Consider the following 14,802-nt stretch of genomic DNA (forward strand, 5'->3'; position numbering starts at 1 on the left):
AGATATTATTTAATCCTAGACTTAGTGTCATATTTCTTGTTCAGATGCTATATATGCTTTATAACGAGTTACAGGGCTTTTAAAAATTACAGAGTAAGCAATCTTTATACATTCCACAGTATAAGGATTCCCCATATTTCACATGCTGGTGCACAGGCCTTTTGATGACTGCTACCCCTCAGGTATATACATAAAGACACAGTGAATTATTGGCCAGGAGTCAAGGGCTTGTTTGGCTTTCAAAGATGTTTAAAAAGCACCAACAAATTATAAACAGCCTCTGTGGTTACTGAATTCAGTGTCTAAGCTATTATTATTATTGGAGAATTTGAAAACAATAATGAGATTAGTAAAAAACACTCAGCTTTAGAAATCTAAGGGGTTTTTGACTTTAAAAAAAAAAACACTGCTTATGACAACATTCAAACATTCCTTCATTCAAACATGCATTGCATTCATACTTATATGCCAGGTATGTGCAACTCAAAAATGTCTAAGATACACTTCCTGCATTTCTTATAGTCTAGTAGTTCAGTTTTAATATTTACCAATCCACTAAATTGTCAGCTCCATGAAATAGGAATGATGTCATGTCTTGTTTTTGTATCCCCAGTGCCTAACACATCATAGCTGTTCAAGAAATATTTGTTGAATTAATGAGTCAATATTGTATATGGTCTATATCTCAGCAATACTAAGGCCTATTAACTTTCCTTTAAGGTAGCCAGGATTAAAATAATAATATAATAATATATAATTATATATATATATAAAAAACATAATATGCACATCATACAGGGAACTCTTGGGAGCGTCTCACAATTGTCCCCTCAGTGACAAGTTTGAGTGTCTGCAATCCAAGATGGACAATAGGAGACTTATGCTTCAGTGAGAATTTGTTCAGCCTCTAAAACATTTTCATCAATTGTACCTTTTTTTTTTTTTTTTTTTTTTGAGACAGGGCCTCGCTGTGTCGCCCAGGCTGGAGTGCAGCGGCATAATCCCAGCTGACTGCAACCTCTGCCTCCTAGGTTCAAATGATTCTTATGCCTCGGCCTCCTGAGTAGCTGGAATTACAGTCGTGCACCACCATGCCCAACTAATTTTTGTATTTTTAGTATTGATGGGGTTTCACCATGTTGGCCGGGCTGGTCTTGAACTCCTGGCCTCAGGTGATCCACCCACCTCAGCCTCCCAAAGTGCTGAGATTACAGGCAAGAGCCACTGCGCCCGACCCTGAACTTCCTTCTTATGTTATGATGGCAATAATGCTCTTAGAAAATAATTGGAAAGTTCATTTAGGTTTTAAGTTGGTTTGTGGCAAATCAACACAGAAGTCAAGTGCACAGAACTCAAGTAAATGGGGATGATTTGTTTTTTCCCAGTATGGTACAATGAGGTAGAAAGATCATAAACAAGCAGTTAGAAGACTAATGGGTTTGGACACAGTGTTGCCACCAAAGACTTGTAGGACCTCAAACAAGTTAAGCTGGGCCAATACCTGAGGAGGAAAGTGGGAAAGTTTCCTTGAAGCAGTTCATTCTCTTCACTGTATGGATGAATTGATACAGCCAACCAACGGAAGTACCATTTACTAACTCTTTACCACATCCAAAGGGCTGAGCTGGGTGCTTCATATGTTACTGGCTTTGAAGAAGCTCTACCTTGCCCTTCTAAAAAGGAGGAAACTGGGGCTCAGATATGTTGAGGGACTTGCTCAAGGCACAAGTGAATAGAATTTCAACCCAATACAGCAAATTCCAAACTAAGCTCTTTGCATTGCGTCAGTTTGCTTTCTTTCTGATTGTTCATATTCAAGGCTAAATTGGGCATCCTGGACAAGTTCAAATCCAGAGAGAATCCTACGGTCTCCCTGTACTCTTAAGTGGCAAAACCACCAAACCTTTTACCAGAACACCTAACATTCTGGTCAAGAAACCAAATTCCATCTTCTCTGCTCTTCTCCTTTCCAATCCCTGGTAGAAGCATTTGCAAACACAAATAGTTAAAGGTCACCAGTAAGAAGTAGAAGAGGGATTTTGCATGATCCATCTGTGCTGGGATAATCCGGAATTGGCCGTGAATATGTTGAAGGGCCTACACGCTACATCAGTAATTCTTTTTCACCTGCCATCCACACCAGCAAATGTGTTATTCTTGTACATTCTTTGGAGAAGAGTGTTAGGCATGTGTGTCTGCAGATTGGGCACTCAATAAGTGAGACAGAAAAGCAAGCTTCAGATATAAATTTTTTAATTCCCAGTTAAAACCTTGAGAAAATAAGCAAGTAGATGGTGTGTCCTAGCTATAAACTGGTTTTAAGACAAATCTGCTTACATGGAGTTGATGCAAAGAAGCAGGTTAGAAAACATGCATTTTTTCCACATAATATATGGAATGAAGAAAAGAACATTGATTTTAACAGCCAGGAGATTTGGGATATAGCTGCAACTTTGCCACCAACTACTTGTATGACCTTGAATGAATTCTTTATACTTTCTGGGTCATTTCTTCATCTGTAAAATGAAAAGTTTGAACTAGGCCAGTGATTTTTCCATCTTTTTCTTAAAGCTGTAAAACCTTTTCTTTGTAAACAAACTCTCATAAGGAATCTCAAAATTCTTGCACATCTTATCTTCAACTTCCACCAAGGCAGCCTCACTGTAGAACAGGCTGGAGCCACAGTACCTTAGATGTATCTTGGTTCTGCAACTGACTACTGGTGTGACCTTCGGCAAGTTATTTCACCTCTCTGAAACTCATGCATATGTTTCCACATACACAAACTGGGGACAACAATGACAGCACCTACCTCGTAGAGTGTTGGGGAGAACTAACCTCTATGCTTAGATGGCATGGAACTCCATACATGTTATTGTTATTGTGGATATTATAGCTATGGACAGAGCCACACACTACAGCAAAAGCACATTTAAATTCTGCCCAGTTACTAACTTACGGGGGTATCAATTGCTTATAGTGTGTCATTTTGCACTTAATCATTTAAAAGACTTACAAATAAGTTTTCTGAACCAACGTTCATAGTTAGAGAAGATTCTATATGTAAAATGATGTTTACCACCTGTGATAAAACCAGAGAGAAATGCAAGTGTCTCCTGTAGGTCAGGATAATGGTTATTTTAGTGGAGAGGGCAGGGACACAAGAAAGGGCTCCCGGGGTGACCGGCAAAGTCCTATTTCTTGGCCTGCTGTTATAGAGTGTTCTCCTTGTAACAATTCAGTAAGTTACACATTTGTTTTGTGTGGTTTTCTGTACCTTTATTTTACAGTAAAAAGGTTTTATAAAACCTTTGTTTCGTTTCATAAAACAAAATCAGTGAGTACATAAGTTATACTTACTGGTTTCCAAAATGTTAAAATTTGGCCATGTGATGCATGTCACTGTGTGTTATTGCTTTATTACACTTTTAAAAATACTTCTTAAAATGTATTTTACAATGAAAACTTTGTTTGCCATATCTGAAAGTGTTTCTGTGGAACCACCCTTCTAGGGAACACTCTTTGAAAGCTGATGGACCTCTGTTAAAATGTGGATTCCAAGATGTTTGTTTTTTTAAAAAAAAAAAATCTGAAAAACAGTCTTGTCCTTTATAACTTGACTATCTTCATGAAACACTAATTATTTTCGCCTTAAAAAGGGGACACGGCTTTAGTGTTTAACCTTCACTTCCATCATTCTTTTCCAGTAAGCATGAATCACAAAACTCAAATGTTTCCTAAGATCTGAAACCTTTCTCTAGGTCCATACTTTATATAATCCTATATGTGCAAAAAACAAATGATTTAAGTTTCCTGAGTTAAAGAGGAAATTGGGGAGTAAGAGCTTGTCCACATCTTTAATGCTTAGAGGAGCACACACATTTAGCCCTGCCATCTGTACAAATGGTACCAGAGTTCAACATGCTTATGATTATAAAGAATTTATGATTTATGCTTGCTAGTTAAATATGCTTATGATTTAAACTTATTTTCTCTGGCAAGAAATAAGCTAGTCAGCACCACAGCCTAGCCAGATGATGGGAAATAGAAACATATTTTAATGGCATATATTTTAACTTGCTGGCCCTTATAGATGCTACTGTTTTTTTCTTTTCTTCATATAACAAAAGAACCATCGTCATGTAAGATTCCAGAGATTTTTTTATGCATTCATTAACGAAAAGCAGTTAAAAGTTCTTTAATAGCAGTTACTGCAGCAAAAGGATCACTGAGGAAGAAAAGGCATGCATGGTCTTGGCTTCCAAGAAAACTGTACGTTAGGTGACAAGGCAGAGGAACCTATGCTAATAGAACAACCGAGAACACATTCCAAAAAGTGCATCAATAACGACTAGATGATAAAGTACACACAGAATGCATGGTGGCAGTAATCAGATGCAAATATGAGAGGGAAATATTACGAAATTCTAAAGCCTTCCTAGTGTTATGCCCTGCTCTTCAACGATTTCATTAAATTCGCTGTGTTAAAATTAATTAGGCATCACACATAAGATCCTGAATTGCTCGTTTCTGCAGGGAGAGATAGGAAAGTCTGCAGATGAATGGAAGAAGAGTTTGTTGGTACGTTCTGTTTGTTTTTAAAGGAATATATTAGACAGCCAGAAAGGAGGAGTAAATTCACTTTACTTGCCGAAACAGGGGACAACTGAATCTCACGGGCAAATTGCAGCACAAAAGAGCAACGAGGGTAATTGACTTATTCTAAAACGGAACCATTCTTAGTAGAGGGTAAAGAAAAAGAATTAAAATAAGCAAGATATGTTTTCTAAGAGACCCAGATGAGCCCTATTATCAAATGTGTTCAACAGGGAAGTGTAAAAATAAAAACAGTTACTCCCCATCAGAATACCAGATAACCTACTAAGCGTCAGACTCCATGCTAGCAGCGTCACACATATTAGAGCTGTTGGACAGAAACTTTTAATATGTGTTGTAATAAACAAGGTTATTCTAATCACCACACACACACTGGAAATCTAATAATGATTAAGTGATGTGGTTGATTAAACTGCATGAAATTTTTAAACTGGAGGATGAAAATGACATTTCTGTACTATAAGAACCTCAATACAGAATGAGAATTAGTAGCAACAGATTACAAAAGATCTCAAAATAAAGTTCTACAAACTAACACTTAAACAAACCCTGTGAACTACTACCCTGAAAAATGAAGAAGCACAAATTCATAGCAATATAGTCCCAAATTAGAAAATGGCATAACAGTCTAAACATTTGCACTAAACACATAAATCACTACCTTTTCAAGTAAGAAAAGTACAGTCTAGTCTTACCTTATTGCTGCAAAAGGCTGGAATAAAAAATACTGACTTATAGAAGCAACTTTCACATGTATCTGAACATCAAACACAACACACAATATAAAATCAAAAATAACTAGAACAGAAAAGTTTTCAGTCTGACCTTAAAAATACTGAGCAAATCACTAGATGAAGCCAGATCAAAAGGAAGGGCATTACACCAGCTTGTAGCCAGATGTGAAAGGGTCCCCAACTGCACAGGGCACAGATGGTATAAAATAGGGGGTGGGGGCAGAAGCAGATCCAAAACATAATCAAACAAACCTGGTTCAACTTACACAGGTAAGACTATTCTAAAGAATTAATAACTTTCAATGCAACTGGTAAGATTTTAAATTTGGGACAAATAATGTTAGCTGTCTCAAGCTAAAGTATGCTCACTAGTTTAAATTTTGAAATTCTTTTATATAATCATTGAAATAAATTCTCCATGAGAATATATTCAAAGTCAGGGTGACTTGTTTTAAATGAATACTGAAAAGACAGTGTTAAAACTTAAAAAACAAAAACAATGGTTGTAAGCCACATTATCTGATTAAAGTCTGAGAACTTTGGGGAGAATTTAATGTATATCCACAGCATTAATACCTCTATTTGAAAACAGAAACACTGTAAGTTTATTAAAATGTTCAAAGTCCTTTAATATTCTCCATTCATCATGTAATGTAAAGTGCTAAAATTAAAATTTTCACCCTAAGCCTTCATTAAAAGTTGCTTCTTTGTATGTGAAAAGATGAGAGGTAGCATAAATTTTCTATAGAAAACTCAGAAACACTCAATTTACTTCATGTTCAGTTCTATAATGCAAAGTTGACACTTTAATAGATCCGAAATAAACATCTGTTCCAAAATAAAAGTTCAAGAAAAATTATCTGACTTCGATATTAGAAATTGAAATTTTCATAAAGAAATCTTGCATTTCACTAAATGAGTTGGTAACTTTTTTCAGGCAGCAACCAAAACAAAAACATTTAACACAGATTCCTTCAATCTCATGATTTCTGAAGGACACAAAAGCATAGAATATCCAAAAGCTATTGTATTGGATATTCTAATAAGGTACACTCAAGACACACATACACAATGGAACTCTAAATTTCAGTAGCAATGATGAACAAAAAAATACTGACTTTGCAATGACTTTTGCTTATCACTCACATCGTTTAGGGAATACTTATTTGATTTTTTTGACATTTCTATGTATTAAAGGATCTCTCCAGTTTAGTAACAGCTTTCCTAAGCTACGTTTTGAAAGTGACAATTAATTTTAGTGGAAATTCATTCCCAGGCTACTTTGATAGTCATTTGAACAGTTTTGTGTTATTTTACATGCAATTTTATAGCTCTGTAACGTTCATTTAATCTTGTTCAACGATGCTGAACCCCAGATGCCATAAGACATTATAGAAAAGTAGTTACTGCACATATGGAGTAACTACTTTTCTGAACATTAATTTCTTTTCTCTTAACAGGCTGAAATGGTATTTAGAAAAGAGAAAAACCACCACTCTGTGTTAAAGGCTTTATATTATGGACTTCCAGGGATGGGCTCCCATGACTGCTGTAGTCCCAGCCATAAAGTTCTTATTTACGAGCATCATCTACTCAAGTCTCAGTATTAATGGTTTTCTCCAGCCTTCATAAGATTGTTGGTATCATGCATTGGAATCAGGTCACCTGACAGAGCTTAGGGTTGGGAGGCTCTCCTCATTTGTCATATGTGGGAGCTGGATAAAATCAGGGGTTCTTCAAGAGCGATCTGAGCACCATCAGCATTGGAATCACTAGGGCACTTGTTAAAAATGCAGATATCCTCCCAGATTTCTAGTGCTGGGGTCAAGAAATGTGAATAATAAGTAAGTATCTGAGTGATTTTGCTGCATGCTAAGGGGTGAGAAGCACTGGCAGATGATCTCAAAGGTCCCTTCCACTCTAAAATTCTAAGAGTCCCTGAATGTTCTTTTAAAAATGGATTCATGTCAGCAACATGAAAGAATTTCTAGAACACAAGACAGTGACTTTTGGCCTGAGTGGGCCAATCTGAATAAGTATTCTTAGATTTGGATGTATATGTAAAAATAATAGAAAATAAAATCAGAACAGTATAATCTGACATGAAAGGAAGCTATTTGGGATTTCTTCTTGGGAGAAGTAGAGGGGCAACCCACTCTAATTGCTATAAATGACCACAGGTTCAAAGGGACTTTTCATTGCCTCTCAGTCCCTATTTTTTCCCACTTCACCCTCTGACTCCTCCCAGCTGTTGAGATCCAGGCTTTTTACAATCCTGAGTCACCAAACTCTTGAGTAATTTTAACTGATCTCAATATATTCTTTTCAGAAGTAAACAATTCACAGGCAGTCCTCTACTTTCACTTGTAATGAGTAAAATCTCACACAAACATACAATGCAGGGAAGGTGAAGGGTAGAATTACATTTTTAAAAGGAAGTTCCATATTCAGAGTGCTAAAAAAAATCAACTCCTAATTTTCTCTCTTTGGGCATAATATTTGATGAAATATTTTCCATATCTCCTATATGTGAGTTTATTTTATTCTTTTTCTTCCCAATCACTTATAAGGCCAATGAGAGCCTAGGATTTGAGATATTTTAAGCACATCTGGAGCGATCTAGCTTTGACACATTTTTATTAGGTGCATGAAAACTAAATGTCTTATTGCCAAGTATCATTTTTACATTTTCTCGTCAAATTTTTATAAAAGCTTAAGAGCAAAATGCAGTAGGATCTTAAAAGAATTCTACAAACATAGCTGGATAAATTCTGCTGCTGAGCCAGAACTGTCGGCTGGAAGGCAGCGCCACCATGCGATCGTTCCAAAGGCTGTCAGTTTTGTCTAAAGACACAAGCTGGGATCCTCTAAGAGTTGGGCAACTAATAGCAAAAGCCCACTTCCTGTCATAGGAAGGTTATTTTCAAACTCCAAACCCCAGCACCACTTCTGTCTCTGAGAGGGAGAGGGAGAAAAGGAGGAGCTCTTTACAAACAGGATGTCTGATTACGGAGTTACACCAGTGGCCAGATTGGATCAGATATTTAATGCTTGATTAGGGTGGCTAGTGGGCAGGTTAAGGCTGGCAGATTCTGAGTACTCTCCATTTAAGGACGCCTGCATCGGGATACAACTTGCCGACTTCAATACCCAGCTCTGTGGCTGGCTAGCCCTACGTCTTTAACAAGGGACAAGTTCGCCCAAGGCTCAGTTGGTGGAATGTATATTATGTCTATAGGACCCAATTATATCTAAAGTTTCTAAGCTATAAAGTCTTGTGACTGTGTGTGCATGGTGTAGACATGGGCTAAACTCAAGAAGAGGGGTGAGAAAGAGTCATCTTAATCTTTAATTTAAAGTTTATTAGAGTTGTGTTTTCCTTTTCATGTTTTTGCTTCATAAAGTGTACCATGAATCTAACATCAATATTATATTAAATGTACATGTTTGCAGTAAATTACACCCTCATTTAAGAAATGTGGAAAAGTTGGGGGGAAAGAGGAAATCTTAAAACTGAGTTAAGTCAGCAGTTCAGCAAGTGCTTACGAAAGACAGTCAAAATATAGGCAAGTTACGTTAAATGGGTATTATTTGTCCTTACTTTCCCAATGTAGGCAAGTGCCTGTGATATAACAATTTAGGGAATAATGGGAGAATAAAAAGCATATTAGTTTCAATCAGATTTCCTGGCACATATCACAGACCCTAAGGAATTACAAAGACAAAAAAAGCGAGCTCTTCGGTTTCTGTATGGTTCTTTGCAGACTACAAGGCTGCACCTGCAAGCACTTGGATGAAAAGACCGGGATTCTACTGGAAGTTTGCACTTTCCCCACATCAGCCAAGATGGGTAAACTGCCTTAACACAAAAGTCACATGCCCCACAAAATATTTCCTTCTATCTCAAAACAGTATTAGCTTCTTTAATCTAAGAAGGTAATGAGAGGTTTTTAAACTGATTAAATCAGCTTAGTTCATACAAAGTCTATTATGATTAAATATTCAATTAAAACAATTTCCAAACCAAAATCTGACAAAATCCTCTCTGAAAGTAATTTAGATGATAGGTTTTTAACATTAGGCAAATTAAATCCTTCTCACAGTTGGTATTTTCTAAAGGGTCAGAAACAGTCGCAGAAGTTCACTGGGGCAAAAATCTACTTTGTGTGCTAGTCATGTTCCATGATCATAAACAGAAACTAGAAATATTAACGTGAGCCTAACATTCCTATTTATTTTATTTTTACTTCAAAGGCTACATACATGCAAAAGTGGAACATGTCATCACAAATGCTTTAAATAAAGTTCAAAAAATAAAAATACTTCAAAATCCATTTACTTATGGAAATATACATGACAATTATAGTGAAGTCAATTATATCCTTTTTTCAATCAGAAAAATACTTATATTATAAAAAAGTTTTAATTCATGTCCAGAATAATTTTTTTAAAATTCTTGAGTCATAATTTTAAAACAAGTTGAATGTTAGTACAATGTTTGGAGAAACAAGTCCTAGGCTTTTGCTAATTGGATCTGATATTCTTATACTTCATTCTGAAATCACTAAGGAAACTCAAGTTTAGAAAAAAAAAAAAGCATTTTAAAAAACCTATGATGGTAAGTATTATGGCTGAGGTGATTACTAACGAAGTGAAGGGCACAACTTCCATAAGCAGATAATGTTCAAAGTCCTTTAAAATGTTTGAATGGAGAATTTTATCTACAAACACATAGTGGAGGCTTAAAGTAGCCTCGAGTCTCTCTGCTGGTCAACACTGCAAGAGGAATTAAAAATCCCAGGTACAGTGAAGTTCTGAGTGCACTGCCCTTTTGAAAAATGTGTGAGCAGGCACTAGCTCCCGTGACTCCAAAGCCGACTGGGGGAAGTGTCTTCAGATGGCCCTGCCCTTTATCAGGCAAAAGCAGCCAAAGGCTTGGCAAAGTCAGGAGAGGGAAATCAGCGTATTCTGAGCAAGTCTCCATGGTCCAGAGGATGACCATTTCCTTCTAATAAAACCAATATTTCTTTGGTAGCATAATACAATATATATCAACAATCCCAATAATTAATATGACGAGAATGCACTCAAAGTTCAACTTTGTAAATGTTCACATGCATCCTGGAAATGAGATTTAACTTCCTGCACCTACATGAAAAAGGGTGGGGACAGCTGCCCAGGCTGGAGGACTATTGATGATGAGAAATGACACACGATGTGAGCAGGGAAAGGGATCATTTAACAAAATGTGTTAGCGTTGACTGGGAAAGCCCTAAGTGGGTAAACACACCCGAACTTTGCAAGGAGCTTAATTCAAACAATTAAAATATCACCTTCTCTTTAAATCAGAAACATCAGGTTTCCTATTGGAAGAAATCCCTTGCTACCACTCTAAGCCTTTGGTTGAAAAGGCCAAATTAAAATTCTGGTTAGAAATGTTTCCACAGAGGGTCCAAAGACTTAGAGCTTGATTTATATCCTGATACTGAATTGTGATTATAGTTTTCATGTTATGCAATCCAACTATTATTTTCCTTTTATCACTAAAAAAAAAAAGTTTTAAAAGGGAAAATTAAAGATTTGTGTGCTGTCAGTGCAAAATCACATTAAGTATGGTTTTTCTTTTCCCTGGGACAGAAAAAAACAATGCCCAGCTCACAGTACATAGGAATGTGTCACAACAAATAATCAGAAGACAGATTTCTCCAAGCTAGTGTTCCTCCTTGTACAGTGTGGTATTCAAAAGCAGTATTGTCACGATTATGCATATTCTCATTAACTAGGTACAGCAGAGCTACTTAAAGGGAAACCCATTTCTTGTGCCTCAATGAAAGGGGAGTGTAGAAAACAATAATTAGGCTGAATAAGGAATTTTAAACGGCAAAAAAAAAAAAATCAGAGTGAAAAGAACAGAGAATTTAGAAAGCCAAAAAAAAAGTTTTTTTTGTGTGTTTTTTTTAAAAAGCAAGTAATGTGACGGTAGAAACCCACACAATCTCCCCCCACCCCACCTGCCACTTTGAGTCCTAATTGCCCATCTGCAAGGACAGAAACCCACTCTAAATTGACCAGCATCGGCTTCGGCAAGTCTTCTCTTCACTCTCCCTCCTGTTAAGACCGTTTCCAAAACCAATCAGCAAAGGACAAAGAATTCTTTACAGAGTGCAATTAGTGTTTTCCACGTCCACCTTCAAAAGCATGATGCTCTTCATGGGCTAAAGGACAGAAAAAAAACAAAAAAGAAAAAAAGGAAAGAAAACTTTAAGCAAAGGATGGGCCAACCCTCCTCTAGGCATCTCATTCAGCTTCCCCAAATGTTGGCAAGAACTCAAACACCTTATTTATTTATTTATTTTTTTGCCAGTAACTGTTAGCTAAGGCGTGCATTTCCTGAGAAACGTAATAATGAAAATTAAAACAAGGAATAAACAAGCAATGGGCATGCTGCCTGTTTCTTCTTGCTGTGCCTGGGAGGATGAGTCATCTCAGCAAGCCGATGAAGAGAGTATGTTGGGCTGCAAGCAAATGCCGCAGGGGAAAATGTGCCCCACAAAATGCATTGCAGGGGGTGGGGAGAGGGGGTGCCTGACACAACCCAAGACAGAGCCGCTTACAAGCCTATCTTTAAAAATAAACTAAAAATAAAACAAAACAAAGAACCACACCAGGGTGACAGCAATTATATCTAGGTGCCCCTGTTCCCTACCTCTCAACACTCTCCATGGGAAATGAAGTTTCATAAAATTGCTAAGTTTTATTTTTCCAAATCAAGTTTCCCCCTGCCAATAGATATTCAGACCTATCATCTGGCTTGCAAAATTACTAATTTTAATTAGGAACTCTAGAATATATTTTTTTTTGAGATGTAGTTTTGCTCTGTAGCCCAGGCTGGAGTGCAGTGGCGCAATCTTGGCTCACTGCAACCTCCTCTGCCTCCCGGGTTCAAGCAATTCTCCAGCCTCAGCCTCTGGAGTAGCTGGGATACAGGCGTGTGCCACCACGTCCAGCTAATTTTTGTATTTTTGGTAGAGACGGGGGTCTCACCATGTTGGACAGGCTGGTCTCGAACTCCTGACCTCAATTGAACCACCTGCCTCAGCCTCCCAAAGTAGTGGGATTATAGGCGTGAGCCACCAGGCCCAGCCGGAACTCAGGAATTTAAAAAAATTATGCTACCAAAAATATTTTCAAACACTTAACGTTTTTTAAAGTAGAAGATGCCACAGGGAGACCTACGAAATACATAACATTTTCTCTAAGGCAAAAGACTGAGTGTGACAATCTACCTCCTGGATCTGGCTAACCATTACCAGGAAGCAACGTCTGATAAAGGTGGGGTGATTCAGGACTCTGGGTGCTTTGATCCCCAACACGCTACCCACACTTAGCAGTGAATGGGGTTCTAGGGAGGCAGATGGGCTGGCCCATTTCACCTTTTAAGCCCCTTCCAATTCTGTTTTTTTTTTCTTTTTGTTTTTTAAGACTGGGTCTTGCTGCTCTGTCACCCAGGTTGGAGTGCAGTAGCATCACGCTACTCGGCTCACTGCAGCCTTGACTTCCCGGGCTCAAGCAATCCTCTCACTTCAGTCTCCTGAGTAGCTGGGATTATAGGTATGTGCCACCATGCCCGGCTAACTTTTGTCTTTTTGATTGATAGAGACAGGGTTTTGCCATGTTGCCCAGGCTGGTCTCGAACTCCTGAGCTCAAGTGATCCACCCGCCTCAGACTCCCAAAGTGCTGGGATTACAGGCATGAACCACTGTACCTGGCCTCTGTGTTTTTCATAAGGACTAAATTCATCAGACTATTGTTGAGGGGGTGGATGGAACGGGCCTATTTTCCCTTCAACATCATCTTGGACGTTCACCCCAACCTACTCCGCACTTGGATAAAACACTGGGAGAGACGCACTTTATACCTCCCAGGTCACCTCAGGTTGGCCATACTCCCCTAAGGGCAGCCTGAAATCTGAACTAATTTAATAGAACATTTCTCACAGCTTTAACTTTACAAATATTTCACATTGAGTGTGTGTGTGTGTGTGTGTGTGTGTGTGTGTGTTTTCTTTTTAAGAAAGATATTTAGGGAAGATATCGAAGAAAACATGCTTTGATCTGCAAGGAAATTACACTATGCTTCAGGGTCAAGTAGAAGTACCATAGAACTACAGTGACCTGGTTTCCAAACAATAAATCCAGATATACAGGCTATCCAAAGATCTGTGTTACTTCTAGGTGTGAGGGGCAGTCTGGGGTGGTCATAGTTGCAAACTACAATGTTGATGGGTTAAAGAGATAGTACAACAGAACATTCAGAATTGGGAGTGCCTAGTGAACAGGAGTACTGTCAGACTTAGGTTACTTTGGGTAGAAAGGGATTATAGAATTTTTCTAAGCCTGGAGTTGGCAAACATTTTCAGGAAAAGGAAGAGAATAAATGTTTGTCTTTATGACCATACGGTCTCTGTCCCAATTATTATTATTTGTTGTTGTTGTTTTTGAGACAGAGTTTTTCTCTTGTCGCCCAGGCTAGAGTGCAATAGTGTGATCCTGGCTCACTGCAACCTTCACCTCCTGGGTTCAAACAATTCTCCTGCCTCAGTCTCCCAAGTAGCTGGGATTATAGGCACCTGCCACCACGCCTGGCTAACTTTTTATATTTTTAGTAGAGATGGGGTTTCGCCATGTTGGCCAGGCTGGTCTTTAACTCCTGACCTCAGATGATCTGCCTGCCTCGGCCTCCCAAAGTGCTGGGATTACAGGCGTGAGCCACCATGCCTGACCTCTGTATCAATTACTAACTCTGCCATTGTAGCACTAAAGCAGCTATAGGTAATACGGAAACAAATGGGTATTGCTCTATGCTGATAAAACTTTATTTATGGACACTAAAATTTGATATTCATATAATTTTCATGTGTCACAAAATATACTTTTTCTTTTGATTTTTTCCAACCACTGAAAAATGTAAAAAGCATTCTCAGCTATACCTATACAGAAACAGGAGAGCGGAGAGGGGAACACAGAGGGCAGATTTGGGCTCCAGCTTCCTGCTGTAAACAATTCTCACGCCAGAAAAGACCTTTGTCACTCAGCTGTTCTGAAGAACTTAGCAGAATTGGCCAGGGTGGGGCTGGTCAGTGAGTGGAGTCTGTGCATTGTGAGTTTCTCAGTCAAATAATGTGTATCCATATCAAATGTAAGTTATCAATGGCCCAATGCCCATCTACCCGCTAGAGGCCATGACTGAATATGCTTGGGTTCTTTCTACATGGAAAATCTACAGTCACCTGGCTTATGTAAACTTGGGAATACTTACACTAGGATCCTATTAACCAAACCAGAGTAAAAGCATACATTGACCCTTTCTAACTTAGCTTACCCTGCTGTGAAAAAGATTTCAGCCCAAATCTTATTTTTCCAAATTACTTCTGCAGCAAGTGGTGTATAC

At 38.1% G+C, this 14,802-nt stretch overlaps 1 protein-coding gene across 3 annotated transcripts in view; it reads right to left on the minus strand.

The window, feature by feature from the left end:
- Positions 1-5,440: 5,440 nt before the first annotated feature.
- Positions 5,441-14,802, minus strand: part of EIF4E3 (eukaryotic translation initiation factor 4E family member 3) — a 48,373-nt gene continuing 39,011 nt past the window's right edge. For 2 of the 3 annotated variants that reach the window (XM_019024429.4, XM_055383406.2), the window contains exon 7: positions 5,956-11,566. In XM_019024429.4, coding sequence (XP_018879974.1) covers positions 11,520-11,566 — 47 coding nt within the window. In that variant the 3' untranslated portion in view covers positions 5,956-11,519. Of the gene's footprint in view, positions 11,567-14,802 lie in introns of all 3 variants that reach the window. The other variant, XM_031009372.3, reaches the window with a different exon arrangement.

The sequence above is a fragment of the Gorilla gorilla genome, chromosome 2 (assembly GCF_029281585.2).
Source record: "Gorilla gorilla gorilla isolate KB3781 chromosome 2, NHGRI_mGorGor1-v2.1_pri, whole genome shotgun sequence".
Taxonomy (NCBI): domain Eukaryota; kingdom Metazoa; phylum Chordata; class Mammalia; order Primates; family Hominidae; genus Gorilla; species Gorilla gorilla.